Raw genomic sequence first — 15,439 nt, 5'->3', positions numbered from 1 at the left:
TGGCCGTTTTTTTTAAATTTTCTAGATTAGTATTCTTCTCTGTCATTCCAAACTAGGGTTATAACACGGTTACAGACTAATGCTTCAAATACACTCTATGACGATTGGTCATATATATGTCGAAAAACCCGCTTCTTATGTTGGCGTCCTGTGTCATAGGGTGTCACAGAGTGTAAATACGATGTCATAGCTGTCATACAATATGTATGTATAAATGTTGGAATGGCATAGATTTGATCATAGACACTAAAACGCTCTTAGCATATATGTGCCCGATCGTCATATAGTCTATTTGAACCTTAATATTCGAGTTAGTTGTATCATAGACTAATACCATAATCGTCTATGGTTATGCAGTACCTTGACAGATGACAGTTGACTTCCTCAGCACTAGAAATCTAGAATAGATTTTTTCTTTCTATTATAATGAATGTATCTAAAAAAATGGCTCCACAATTCAATGTGGATCTTCTGAGCAGGTTTTTTAAGAAATTCGTTCTAGCCATCAGCTGTAACTGTTGGTTCTATGCTCTGTGTACAACAGAATTAGTTTGTAATCAATTATTAATGTTTATTAGAAACTGTTTTCAGTAGGTATCTACACTGGGCTAATGACCATTGAAAATACATGCTCCATTATAGAATTATGTTGTATGCCTAGTGTGTATTATAATATATTTTTAACATTTAAAAAAAATAAGAAGACAGGTAGGTAGGTACACCAGATGTGTATATTATAGGTTTATTTTTGACATAAAAATAAAGAAAAAGGCAGACTTCAGTTGTTTACAAAAAAAATACATGGCAACTTGAAGGGTCGCTTGGCTTGTCATGTCAACGGTGAACGGTGTGACCAGGTTATTGTAAATTTTATAAAAATATATCAATATTTTCCCCACAGAAAAAAATGCCTAGCCATTGTCGATCAATGACAATTCCTTTTATTTTGTAAATAAAATTATTTAGTTAGTTTAGATATATGGAATAGGTAATAGGTATGTCTCAATTGTCTCGACATTAAAAGGTTCGTTATCTAAAAGATTTATACTAATATATAAATTGTTTTATAATCGACATCCAAACCAGAAAGTAGGTAGCTATTTTATTTGAAATAATACTAATATCGCATAAACTCATTCGATTATCGATTTATTAGTTCGATCAATCATATTAGGTATTTTAATCTCATTCAAAAATATGAAAAATTTGGTTGAATGAATTATATTTCACAATATAGCATTTTTAATCAAATTTAACCTTAAAATGAGGTATTTTTTTTCATTATTACTTTCTTTAAAAATATTTAAGTAAATATATTGGATATAGGTTGAAATAGTCCATTAACTATAACTTAACTTTAATCTACTTAGTTATTTTGCACGCAATTTCAATTGAAGACAAATTATTCATAATCGTTTCAATAGAATTAATTTATGAAACAGGTTATTTCAATTAGATAATAATAGTTTAATAGGTATATTTTTAATTTCCATAATATTTATAAACCGTCAAATATCACTAAATTATTATAATTTGGGTTTAAAGTTATCGGAATTGAGGTTATCTTCTGTCATCTGTGTGATGTGCTCATATAATTATAGCTCTTTTTGCTGCACCTTCGATTACTTCTTAGTTGGTGTTCTTTTAATAATCACAATAATGGTTATTTGTACCAAATATTCATGAATTTGGCGTGCGAGCATAGACAAATATCCTTTACGTGCGAGATGGTAACCCTAAATTGCTATGCGTCCCATATAAAATTGTTTACTTGTCAAATTATCATAATAATAATGGATATATGTTTTATCTACTGACACGCGTAATTTAAATAATTATTATTTAGTTTTACAACCGATTTTGTAATATTATTACTTCCTCAAACAATATTTTACCCTCCACACTAAACTGGCGTCCTTATTCTGACACTTCGAAATAAATACTTACCAATGATTAAAAATTCTGACACTTGGAATTTAAAAACTTTTCAAAATTGTCTATTAATACTTACAGTCGCACTCGCGTCGCGCTCCCGCTAAACCTAGCCGTAAAAATCCAAAAGAGCTCAGATTTCGCCAAAAAAGGTACCATCGCTGCGGAATCCAATTCCCCATCCGTACATATAAAGTTTTCTGAGAGCCTATTCCGGAAAACTGAGAAAAACTACAAAAAATCACATTTTTGCAAAAACGTTGCGACGAAGTGTCCATAAAAATTACAAAAATGCATCTAAACTGAGTGGGAGTTTGCCGGCTACCGTTTCATAAAAAAATAATTTCGGTAAACTCAAGGTTTTCCGAGAAAAGTGAAAAAAACCTAACACTACGGCAAAAAGTTAATTGTGCGGCCTCCCCCAGAGGGAAAGTGACTAAAAAACTACCAAGTGATGGCTTCCGTGTTCTAAATCGTGTGGTGTTTGTTCGAGGCAAATCGGCCAAGGGACTTGGAATTGCGGGCCAAAAAACCCAACTTCCATAGTCGCTGCCGAGTTGCATCAGCCAAAAACACGAGGCCGGGAATCCCTCCAAGTCGATCACGCGACAAGCCGGCGCCGGCCATTTTACTTACTTACTTTGGAAGCTTCTGGAACTTTCTAGAAGAAATCGAACAGGTCCGAAACAGTGCACATCGTTGAAAACAATTTGACGTCACAGTGTACACAAGTGCACACTACTGAAACCGAACCATCAAACCCGGCACGGTGCACATCGCTGATAATAACTGACGTCACAGTGCACATTGTGCATACAACTGTGACTCGCACCACCAACCAACCCCCTGATACACCCCTGTTACAGGCGGGCTTCTCCCGGTGTAAAATAATCATTTAGTAGCTCAAGTCGAAACGTAACCCTGACCTCTAGAAACGGCTTCATAAAACATCTAATCTGATTCCTTGCTCAACCACGTAAGTATTTTTTTTAATTTAAAAAGTATAAATGATGATGGATGAAAGCGATAATTTTAAGACTAAATATAAGTATTTAAATATAATAAATTTTGCCGCGCTTGTCGGCAACGTCCAAATTTCGACGCGCCTGCGCCAGGGTCAGGCTCGTGATTCGCCGAATCAAAGATCACGCGATAAAATTTGGCCAATCACGAGAGTCCTTTTTGCTGGAATGGCGTGGGTACGCGAAGTTTGAAAAAGAAAAAAGTAATTAGTAAGCGTCCCCTTTCCGATAGGATAGGACCTGCGAAACTTATTGTTAAAACAAAATATGTAAACGTTTAAAGAAAATGTAAAATATAAGAAGACCACATTACGAGCACGAAAGACCGTGTTTTATTTATACTCCAACCGTTTGAATTTCTTTTTTTTGTGAATCCGGGGTTCGATGGACTCCTGAGCTAGCCGCTGGAACCCCGGGGATCTCACCCCCCTACCTACCGCCCCCCCCCTTTTTTTTTGAAAAAAATTAAAAAGTGAAAAATAACAGAAGGAAACATAAGAGAAGAAGTATCTAAGCATGGGAGACCCGAAGGGCGCCCCGCCCGAGCCTCTGAGCAACCGCGAATGGGATGCGTCTTCTTCCTCAGACGAATCTGAGACTGAGAATCTGAATAGAGATACTATAAAAAACAAGGGGCGCACCATGTCGAAGGTTACAACCGACGATTCTGGGTCAGACACCAGAGGGCACGAGAGGCGCACCAGATCGAGGGCAGCGGCCGGGGCCAGGGATACCAGAATGACGTCTGCGGAGATTGAGCGTCAGGCCGTCATATCCCTCACCCGCTGCAAGCCAACCGACGCAGAGCGCGCGACCGCAAATGCTGCCATCAACGCAAAAAGCGCTGCACGAGCTGTCGCTGCAACAGCAGACACGAAAACCAAACACGAGGCCAAATACCATTCCATCAACGAGGATGCCAATGAAAAAAGAAAGGAGCAGCGCCAACTGCTCAAGCATGAGGCCCAAGCAGCCAAAAAAGCTGCACAAAAAACAGACGGCGAAGGAGAAAAATCCGCCCCGGGGCCACACCAAGCCGATGATACCGCACCAACCCCTAAAAAAAAGACAAAAAGAGGGATAAAATAAGGGACTCCTCGCGCAACGAGCCTGCTGACGCCAACGAAAACAAGACACCCAGGAGAGGGACCAGACTCCGGGACAACCCCGAGCCGGCCGATGTCCCTATCACTGGATCACAACACGGCGCAACCAGAATAACGGCAACAATCGAGAACGTTATTAAAATGATTAAAACGGACAACAGAAAGTCCAACACACTAATCGGGGCCGTCCAAAGGGAACTGGATAAGATAACCAAAGAGGCCTGAGCGCTGGCCATCCAACTGGAGGCTGGCAAGGCTGTCCTAGAGGATCGCGCTACTTTCCAAAGAACCATCGCGGCCGCCGTCGAGCAGCGGGAAGACACGGGCAACAACCACTCCTGGAGTGATGTCGCCCGCCGAGGAGCCAAAAGCGGCGCCAGGCAGGCCCCTGAGGACTACCCGGCAATCCCGCCGACGACAGCGGCCAGACCGGGCGTCTTCTTCTTCCCGACAGAGGAGACGAAGAAGTCCGAAGACACCAGAAGGACAGTAAAAACCCTGATTGTGCCTAAGGACCTCAATGTCCAAATCGCCGGCCTCAGGATGGTGCGGGGCGGCGGGGTCATAATACACCCTAAAACCGATGCCGAGGCCAAGCGACTCGTCACCGCCCCTGCCATCAAATATGCTCAGAAGAAAACTTAAACTGTTCAAAAAACGGTATGTCTCTTTTCAATATTAATAGTGTAATATACCATATCATAGTTATCTAGAATGAATACTTAATTCGATAACTTCGAATAAATATCCATCTGACGAGATTTTTCTGTTTACTCTGACTACTTACTTTTATTCTTTAGGTATGAACTTCCACTACCTGTTGCAGGACCTATGAGTGATGTAACTCCATGGGCAGATACTGTACGCGATTCACTCGCCCAACTCAAACGCCGTGCCGCTAGGTTGAAATCTGATTATCCTTATTATTAATATTATGACTCGAATCTGCAGGTATTCAGTGGTTCCAAGATATAAAAATAATAATAAAATGCGACTTCTATATTTTGACCGATGGGCCCATGCATTCTATTTATGGCAGAGATTATCGTAATCGTATCGTTCGAGCGGAACTGTTTGCCAGGGTCTGTCCCCATTCGGGCTCGATTGGACACGCGGATATGATATCAGCCGAGGCCAATTTTGAGGCGTTTAATAAATTCACAAGAGCGTACGTGGAGCGGGCACTGCCCGACTCTTCTTGCGACTCACAAAATCTATAAGAAAGACAAAAAATATTTGGTGCCAATGTTAACTGTCTAAGTTAACTTAGATTAGTTAAACTTTTCTTATTGCACTGCGGTGCTTGGTTGTATCAGTCCCGTGCGGTTCCGCTCGGGACACCCAATGAGGGAGTAAATTCAGTAGTTTGCTTGGCACTTTGAAGTGACATGATTAGGCGACTGCGCTAATAAACGCGGCCGCGCGGACATGTCGAAGGTGGTGGGCGTAGTCAAGGTGTCCCTATCTACTTAGTCCGGCCCTGGATTTGCCGGTGACAAGTCGCACTCCCGCTAAATCTAGCCGTAAAAATCCAAAAGTGCTCCGATTTCGCCAAAAAAAGGTAACATCGCTTCTGATTCCCCATCCGTGGATGTAAAGTTTTCCGAGAGCCCATTCCGGAAAACTGAGAAAATCAAGAAAAACCATAAAAATTTACATTTTTGCAAAAACGACGCGATAAAGTGTCCAATAAAATTACAAAAGTGCATTCAAACTAAGCGGAAATGTGCCGGCATAGACTAATATACTTTTATAGATCCGCCACTCAGGTATACCAACTGGTTAAAAGTTGTCTCTCTCTAAGAACTTGGTGTAGCTGGCGGGCTTTTTTTTAAATAATCTGGTGCATTGTAATATGGTAATAAAAAGTGAAAAAATTGATATAAGTATTATTTTTATTGCAGAAATATAAATGTACAACAAAAAATTATATTACATAGCATGATAAATAAATAATATTCCAGACATGGTATATAATATTTCATATTACATTATCACAAAACCATGACAAATATAAATTTTATCAAATACAATGAAATTGTGAATTACATTAGGATTTTACATATTTCAATTAATTCAAAAAACTGATTATTGTTCTCTGATCAACAGCATTTAAAGATCATAATTCAATTAGGATTTAGTCGTCATAATCCCAATTTCAACAATTGAATAATGATTATACAGACATATTATAATAATTATACAGCTGGTTGGAAATTATACAATTAATTTGGTATGTACTTAAGTATTATTAATTGCATGTTATCGTCATGAAAAGATTATATTTTAAATACTAAGAATTAATGATTTTGTATGTAAGAGCAAAGGGATAAATTACTATTTTTCATTAGTTTGCTTAAAACCTCAAAAACCAAAAAAACCGATTATTGAAAATGCCAATGTTTAATTTATATTGCATTTAAGGGTTTATTGGCTTAAAAAAATAGCTGTATTATTTTTAATTGAAATTATAAATTAAATCATCATTTAATTACAAGATTCGTTTGTCAATCACTACGTAAATTCGATATTTTGACATTAATACGCAATGATTCGAACTGAAAAAAGCTGTAATTAATTTATACATTTTTATTGATTAATTTGTTAATTTACACGAGTTAATAGAAGTTTTGCCTCATTTTCAGTTCGGGGGTGGACGATTACACCGCCCCCTGTTATTTTCCTTAGACCCGTGATCTGTACTTGCAATGCCATGCCGCAAATGCGGTCTTGTAGATCAGCTTACTTACAGTTACCCTGTAAGGAACATCCTCGGATCTCTGTGGCGGTGTCAATTGAACGCCGGCGAGTGTAGTGTTGATCCCCCTCAGAAGGAGGGTAATCGATCCTCTAACTTGGACGTGCAGATCGAGGGGCAGCACCCCCGCGAGCACGGCAAGCGCGTCTGTGGAAGTTGTACGATAGGCTTTTGTGAGTGAGATCAGCGCAAGTCGCTGACCGCTCAGTAGTTCGCGTTTGACTAGACTCAACGAGTTTACTCGGGAATGCCAGACGCTGGAGGCGTATCCGGCTATTCCCATGAAAATTGCGCCATATGCAACCTTAAGGGCTCTAGGTTTTTGTCCCCAATTGCTGCCCGCCATTCGGGCCATCTTCTGGAAGGCCAGACCGGCCTTTGAGACGGCCATCCTGGCATGTTTTACGCCTACTATCAAGAATTACACCCAGGTACGTTACGCTTTCAGAGAAACGCACTGGGGTTTGGCCGAAAATTACCCGGGGTGGCCGTTTAATAATGTTTACCCGGGAGCTGCCCTTAACCCGATCGCCGCGGATGGGACATATGTTGTTTTTTACATAAGCTCTGATACTGGGCGGATGTCGCAACTGTTGATATTGAAAATTGTAATGTCGGTAAAGTAGGAAATACTTCACGCATAGTATTGATTTTTGTATTGAAAGATGCTCTGATTCGTGTTCGTATCGCCATATCAATAACTTTGTCAAAAATATGTTGTTTTAATTTCATAAACATCGATTTTTCGAACCCCCTCGATCTATTGAGATTCGCCGGTACGATTGCATCAGTTCAAATCTACGCGGTATTTTTCGCGGCTGCGCAGTAGGTATACAAAATATATTTCATTCGAGTTGAGTGTGCGCCGAGTATTTACCGTGTAAAGTTGAATTCACCGCGATTTTTACATCATGTGCGGGAATACGAAAAAGACAACCAAAAAACGAAAAGAAATTTGTCGTAATATTTATAAAAATGTACTTGAACTTGTGTTCTGGATTATGTCATTTATTACTCATGTGTCTCCCCAATTGTTTCAAAGTCATAAATCGAGCTCATTATTGAAAGTCGTAAATATTTAGTAAAGATGCGTCCACACGGAATGAAAAAATAATTATTATTATATTTTAGAGGATTGCAAGTTTTACCAATAAATTACGAATTACTATGAAGGAATATATAAAACGTATAAATTTTTGATAAAAAAACACACACGGGTATACAATATAATATAAAATATAAATCATGGAATATAGACTTTTCAACTATATTACATATTATCTTCGCGTACAATTTAATGCTTGTAAATTTTTAAAACCTTACCCAAAAAAAAGTTTTTATAGCACTTGGAAAAATTTACGCAATTTAAAAAATAAATATTGTTTTTTTTACAAAACATAAAATGACAATCACTAACATAACACAATGCTCAATAAAACTGAAAAGTAATCTACAAAATCCAAGTTTCACTAAAAAAAAAATAACAAAAAAATTATTATAATATTTTCAACCAGTGTGGACTCACCTTTAACGCTTAAATTAGAATGGCCCATAAAACATGTAAAATGCTGACACAGTCTATGCCACGAAATAAAACTGGGGACTAACATCCAATTTTAATGGATTTGTCATCAATAAAACTTACACTAATTAACAATAATTCATAAGTCACCAATAAAAGCTATTATTTTCAATAATTTTTATGGCATTTTTAAGTGTTTTTAACACGAGTAAAATAAAATTAGTCAGTGATTAATTGTCTTCATCAGCGCACTTGTTTTGAAGTCGAGTGGTATGTCATCGAAAATGGCAACAGAGTTTATCGGAACAAAGCAATACAGTAGTTTTGTTAAAGTAAACACAGCTAAATTCAACACTTCATTATGTGTTTTAGTGTGGCACTTGGATCCTTATGTATCTAGGCATGATAACAGTTGTAGCCACAATTTTTAACTGCCGTATTTATTATAATACAGCGAAGAATAACATTTCGAAAAACCGACCGCGGACAGTACATCTTTTGTATGGAAACTTTACGCGCCGATCGGGTTAAGGAGGACAGCCTCCGTTTTGCTCGGGGCAAAGGTATGCCTGTTCAATAATCCCCATTTGAGAATTTTACCCAAAGCATCCGTGGTTACGCCCTCGAGTCCCGCCCGCGACGAGGCCTCAACGAGCAGGAGCAAGTCGTCGGCGTACGCAACGAGGGTGCAGCCCGGGGGCAGCGGCAGCGACAGAACGTCGTCGAACAGGATGTTCCACAGTAGGGGACCCAGGACAGAGCCCTGGGGGCATCCCATGGTGGTCTTCCTGCGTATGAGTCCGGGGGCCGGAGTCATAGGTTATCTCCCTATTACTGAAGTAGCTCTGAACCAGGGCAAAAAGGTTCCCAGGGATCTGTCTCAGCCGAAGCTTTGCCAGTACCAAGGGCCACCACGCGTTGTCAAACGCGCCCGCGATGTCGAGAAAAATCCCGGCAACGAGGTTCTTGCCAGAGGTCGAGTACAAAGCGTATCGCGTCCTCAGTGGACTTTCCGGGTCTGAACCCAAATTGTCTCCGCGAGATTGGACAGTTTTCCGACAGGTGGGACTCAATCCTGCTGTTGATCAATCTTTCAAGAACCTTCCCGAAGACGGGAAGGAGCGTCAGCGGTCTGTACGCTTTCGGGTCGCAAGGGGGGCGATTGCCGGCCTTCGGGATCACCGTGAGGTGACCCTTATTCCAGCAATCAGGAAATATGCCGCTACTCATGCAATCTATGTAGAGTTGCGTGATCTCGTGTGAAGCAAGAGACCACGCCCTTCTAGCTATTGTGCTGTCTATGCAGTCGAGCCCCGGGGCTTTGCGTTTCGGGAGGCACGCAAACATGATTCCTAATTCCGGCATGGTAGCGGCGGCGGAACGCGGAGTGTTTAATGGGAGCAGCGCGTGGACGCGAAGCTGCTGGAAGCGGTCGTCGTCAATGTCGAGCGACTCGTCGTCCTGCGGGACAAGAGCATCCAACAGGACGGTGGCAGACTCTTCGTAACCGCTGGTGAACGACCCGTCAGGGCGCCGCACCGCCGTCCTGATTCCGCTGGGCCGAGAGCTCAGCTTCATCACGCGGAAGGGGGGTCCCCACGGGTCATGTCCACCCATTTGGGTGACAAATTCTCTCCAGTGCTTCTTTTTGGTTTTGTTGATAGCGTTTTTCAGCTTGAGCCTGGCGGCTTTGTACTCGGTTGCCAGCGGATGGTCCGTCGGCAAGGTGTCTTTTAGTTTTTTGCGAGTCGCTTGTAGGGCCCTTCTGGCCTTTCTCATTAGATCTCTGAGTTTAGTAAGCCTGGGTGTCCACCAGGGAGCAAGGTCCGGCGGTTTTTGGGTTGACCTTCCGATGGCACTCTCTGCCGTCCTCACCACGAGGCGTGTCAGGTGCTCCGCTGTGGCATGTGCATCCGCAGGGGGAGGGCGCCTAGCCATCTTGTCAAGACCCTCATTGAATTCGCGGTCACACCGCTCCCAGTTCGCGACCCTCTTGAAGCGATTCGGCAGAGACTCGCCTTCGTTCAGTGCGAGTGGCACGCCACCCCTCTTGGTCATGTAGGCGAACGTGATCAGTCGGCGGTCGCTGTCCGATGCGTCCTCGTGGACCTTCCAGTCCACGACGCAATGCAGGGCGCCTGTTGATATCAGGGTAACGTCTATACATGATTCCCCGTTTTTAGTAGCAAATGTGGCCGGACCTTTTGGGTCGTTTACGACCGAGAGATCACATGTCGCCATGAGTTCCTCGAGGGGCGTTGGGTCACCGCGCGGCCTGGGCCCGTCGGGGGACCAGAGCCACGATTGTACATTGACATCCGCGCCCACCAGTACTCGCTTGCCTCTGCATGTGAGCAAGATTTTTTCAAGCTGCTCGACGCACTTCAAGGTGCTCTGATTGAATCTAAAGTACGAAGAGACCACCACGACGGAGTCCCCCGATCGGTCAGAGATCTCCGCCACAGCAAAGAGCTCGCTCGACAGGTGGGAGAGGCGCAGCGCAACTAGTGCGGGGTTCGCAATGAAGATGCAGGCCATGGAGCCCGGTCCGCGGTGCAGAACCTGTCCCCCGCTGAAGCCCCTGTTGGTGCCCATGGGGTAAGGCTCCTGCACCAGTGCGACGTCGAGCTCCATTTCCCGCATCGTCTTGGTCAGTTCCGCCGTTGTAGCCCTCCCCTTTCCCACGTTTAGTTGTCCGAAACGGATCATTTGACCGAATAGTCCGTTCGGCTGCGCTCCTGGGCCACAGCATACAGGCGCGCCGGGCAGTCAGGGTCTGTTGCCGCGTGCTGGTGAGGCTTCTTGTGCCTGGCGCAGGCCGGGCATTTCCCGGGGGCTCTGGAGTTCGAGCAGTCGGCCTTGTCGTGGCCCGTCTCGGCGCAGTGGAGGGCAGCTTGCTGTCGCTGCTGCTGTATTTATTGGTATACTGCCGTAGGCTTTCAGTTTCCAGGGTTTCTTTATCAGTCTGCAAAAATAAAAGCACGGTTACAGTATGCCGATATTGGAAACAATGTAATATTATAGATACACAAGCTGGAAAGCTTGTCCAAAAACTGGGGGGGGGGTTAACTAATCTCTTGATAATATTATTTCTATTTTTGTCTATTCCACATTACACCCTTCATGATACCTAAAGCCTGGGGTCATAACAAAATCGTGCACAAATGTCCACTAATTTTGCACAAACAAACGCACCCAAAAGAATTTGGAGTTTTAACATTGGGTGATCCAGATAAATGGACCTACACTATTCTTAAGGCCGTGCATTAGTTGAGGCACGGTCTAAAAAGATCGTTGCTAGGCGATGCGCGGGTCGCGGGTGCAAATGACGCCTGTCAAACGAAATATTATTTGTCATATAAATCCAACATACGTCCATTTTATGTTCTGTTTATTGTTCTATTAGTAACAATAATAATATATTCATTAACATGGTTTTCTTTTTAAAGTAAATGGGTAACGTTTTTAGTCATCTTTACATGATTTTAGAATTAATTGGCCCGTCGCCATCACGCAGTAAAGTGACGTGTTTCCGGGTCGACATTCTCTCACTGAATGGCGAGCGAGTCCAAAATTTTGTAGCGCCTACAGTTAAAAATTATTTGGCGTTTCACTGATGCGTCACCTTAAGTATAACAGACCTACATAATAATACAATAATATTTTAACAAAACATATTAACCTCTCAATTATTCCGTAACAATAATAATACCTAATAGTAAACTAAACTTTCTTCTTACAACTATTGAGATCTTTAAAACTAAATAAAAAAGAAGGTGCCCAAGTGAGTAACGGTAACAGTAAATAACAACCCTCTGATCTGTATTACTTATTACTTATTACTTATTACTTATTACTGTACTGGTGCTGTAATTACTGGACACGTTCGGATCCATATTTTCATGGAATGAAAATCAAAGTCAGTAATATCGGTATTATCTTAATGCTAAGGGGAATCGGTACATCATTTTATGAACTCTATATCGTTAATTACTGATTGTTGCTTTTCAACAGGGTATGTTTATAATGCTGCTTGCTTGATTTTCTCCGAGTTCAGCATGATGATGATCATTCAGAACCATGTTTACCAATCGTTGTTTGCTCATAACTTTGATAAAGCACATCAAAAAAGTTACTTACATTAGATTATAATAAACAATTGTATTACGGGCTTTTAAAATTAATACTTTTCGTTAAGCAAACACAAATGATTGTGCAATGTAATGTAATTTTACACTTTTTTTATAGCTAAACTGTTATTTTTCGACATTTGGGCCATTGCTTTGGATAATAGGGGCGAATAGAGGACATGACGACCATTGATATTGAAGCAATCACCTGTAACTGTTGGCAACCACTCGATCGATGAACATGACGTGCACACGCATCTTCAAAAGTAATAAAGAAATACAATGTTATCAAACTGTCAGTAATGACTAATAAGTGTGACAGCATTCTGTCGAAGCATTTAAAATTTGCATGTTACAATTTTATTAGAGTAATTAATCAATTGCTGTATCAGGATACACGAATGAAACACAAAAAAACCCAGTGTTTGTAGACACTTTTTTTTATTCTACACTATTACATGGTATTGATTATCATGATTCATCAGCCCGCAATAAAATTGTCCACAATGTCCCAGCTTTGACTCAAAACCATTACAAAAGTAAATTCTTGACTGGACACGATGGCTTCATCGGTAAGCTCTATGATCTTGGGCTTGTAACCCATCTTACATATCCATGCGGTGGAGAAATACAGGATGCAAACAAACCGCATCGTCAAGTAATGTCCTGAAATATGTACAGAAAGAGAATAGCTGCTCGTGTGGGTAACCATCCGGCTGTCGAGTCCATTAGGCGGTCCAACCTGGTCGCCTCGAAGGCCAATTTTGTTGCATTTACAAATTTTGGGTGCGGTGTGGTGGGTTTCAATATTTACAGTAATTTTTGTAGTTTACCCATCTGGAATATAATACGTGTCGGCCAGATAGGAGTTCCCTGAGATTTTATAAAATATTTCAAGGGTTCTCCCGAACAAAAAAGGTCAGAAATCAACGACGAATACAAATAGAAATAATGATATACCTTTGCTGTCTCATTTTGTTTGATTCAATCTGTGCTCCAAGCTGCTCCACTTCCTTGGACGATCCCTCTCGAATTAATTCTGATAGTTTTTGCGTCATTTCCAATTCATTTGTTTAAAGTTTCTTTAATTTCTTCTCCGACTCCATAATCTGGCAACACACAGATGAAAGAATTTAAATAAAATTAAGATAACCTGTCGTTCACAATATGACCACGCAGAATATACCCGAATGTAAGTAACACTTTGAAATCATTAAAAATCGGGATGAATATACCATCATGGATTCCAAGATTTACATAGATATCTCAGTATATAATATGTATGACAAAAACAGCATTTTTTGTAGAATTGTCAAATAAAAATAGACATATTATGATATATATATTAAGATTTTGAGTTATAGCGAACATCGGTGGACTCATTTGCCATCCGTGGACCCACTGGATCAAACAAATTTTACTTCTGTTGCGCACAATGTCTCTTTAAATAAAAACTGTTCAGGTTGATAATACATACATGAATGGATGAACAACCAATCATGGAAAATTCGTCAGCTGCATACAGAACAGGAAACAGCACACTTTAATTATTTATATAGACAAATTATGTAGCTCTGCATTTAGCTGAAGAATGATTTTGGTAACTGAAAACTGACCTTTTTGGAGTTAATTTTTAACTTCCTCTTGCGCCTTGGAAATTGGATTACCAATCAGATGGCGAAGTCTAAATTAAATGGTAACATTAACACTTTACCTATGAATGTTAAGCTTCGACAACTTATGAAACACAGTCATTACTGTTAGTACTAAAGGTAATATGTTTAATTTGTCGACAAGTGTATCTTAACAATTCTTTCAAGGACGCCATTATACACAAAAACGTCCAAATTATGATAAATTTCAAGGACAAGACAGGATAAAATTAAAAAATTGATTAATATTTGTATTTGTTTTGTAATCATACAAGTCCTTAATTAATCTGTTATTGTGTGATTTTTATTCTGTCTTAGCCAAGTGAATAAATAGATTGTTTTTAAGTGAAAATTAATGAAAATATGCAGGAAGACGAGACGTCAGAAGAATTCAGATGGCGAAATTTGTAAGTAAGAATAATAAAATTGTATCATATTATTTTCATAATATCGTCTGGTCACCTGACTGACTGTCACACCCATCGACCGTCTATTGTTATATTGTTACGCTTTTACACGGAACGTTCAAAAATCTTTCCAATATGCTCGAGTGATTACCAACGTGGTGTTGTGCCCATCGTTGGTGTAAATCCATTATATTAAATAACATTGTGAGCAATAAAATAATGAAAATACTAAAGAAGAATTAATTTATACCGATATTTCTTCAAAATTGTCGCGAGCGCGTCGTCCGTTCGACTGTAGCACGCCGGAGAAGACTCTCTGAAATGAATTAATATATTGTCTATTAGAATACAAATTAGTCTGTCGATCGTGACATCATCCTTTTCTTTGATGGAGAAGATTAGCCATTGGGTACCGCATCAGTCGGTAGTTTACGCATCGGAGTTTGTCTTCGACCGCTCCTTTGATAACTTGAAGCATATTGATATACCTACTAAATGTCATGTGGAAATGCTAAATAAATATGATAATTATCCTAGGCTTCATGACTGACCTATCTTTTCTTCTGTTTCTGTAGCCACTCCGGTGGATTGTTCATGTGAGACCGGACAGCGTAGAGAACCGCCCGACGCATGACCGGTGGTGGGTGTCTTATCTTCTTGTTACTATAAAAATATATAAACAAATAAGCGCAATGCGATAATAACTCACTCGATTCAATTCAATCATGGTGGGTACTTAAATATGCAGAGAAAAACCGACACGAATGTCTATAAAGATGTCACTAATGTCAGCGTAGGACCTGCTTACCGGCTATTAATAATAAGCATATAGGTACATAATTTTAGATCAATGATATCGACCACTCGTCGCTAAAGTAATGCTATATGCCTTCGTCGTGTAGGTATCTTA

The 15,439-nt window shown here is 40.6% G+C and overlaps 1 protein-coding gene across 1 annotated transcript; it reads left to right on the top strand.

The window, feature by feature from the left end:
- The first annotated feature begins 3,596 nt into the window (after positions 1-3,596).
- Positions 3,597-5,269, top strand: LOC147079271 (uncharacterized). The gene is made up of 2 exons (XM_085955017.1): positions 3,597-4,720; positions 4,861-5,269. The coding sequence occupies exon 1, from the start codon at positions 3,597-3,599 to the stop codon at positions 4,041-4,043; it is 447 nt and encodes a 148-aa protein (XP_085811143.1). The 3' UTR covers positions 4,044-4,720; positions 4,861-5,269.
- Positions 5,270-15,439: the final 10,170 nt, after the last annotated feature.

Source organism: Rhyacophila brunnea, unplaced genomic scaffold (genome assembly GCF_057557595.1).
Source record: "Rhyacophila brunnea isolate RB1 unplaced genomic scaffold, BYU_Rbru_1.0 scaffold_10, whole genome shotgun sequence".
NCBI lineage: Eukaryota > Metazoa > Arthropoda > Insecta > Trichoptera > Rhyacophilidae > Rhyacophila > Rhyacophila brunnea.
Note: the sequence above shows the minus strand (reverse complement) of the source record. Positions and strands in the feature narration are given on the sequence as shown.

Excerpts from the sequence above, each read along its gene's own strand:
- LOC147079271 (XM_085955017.1), top strand. The coding sequence starts at position 3,597 with ATGTCGAAGGTTACAACCGACGATTCTGGGTCAGACACCAGAGGGCAC.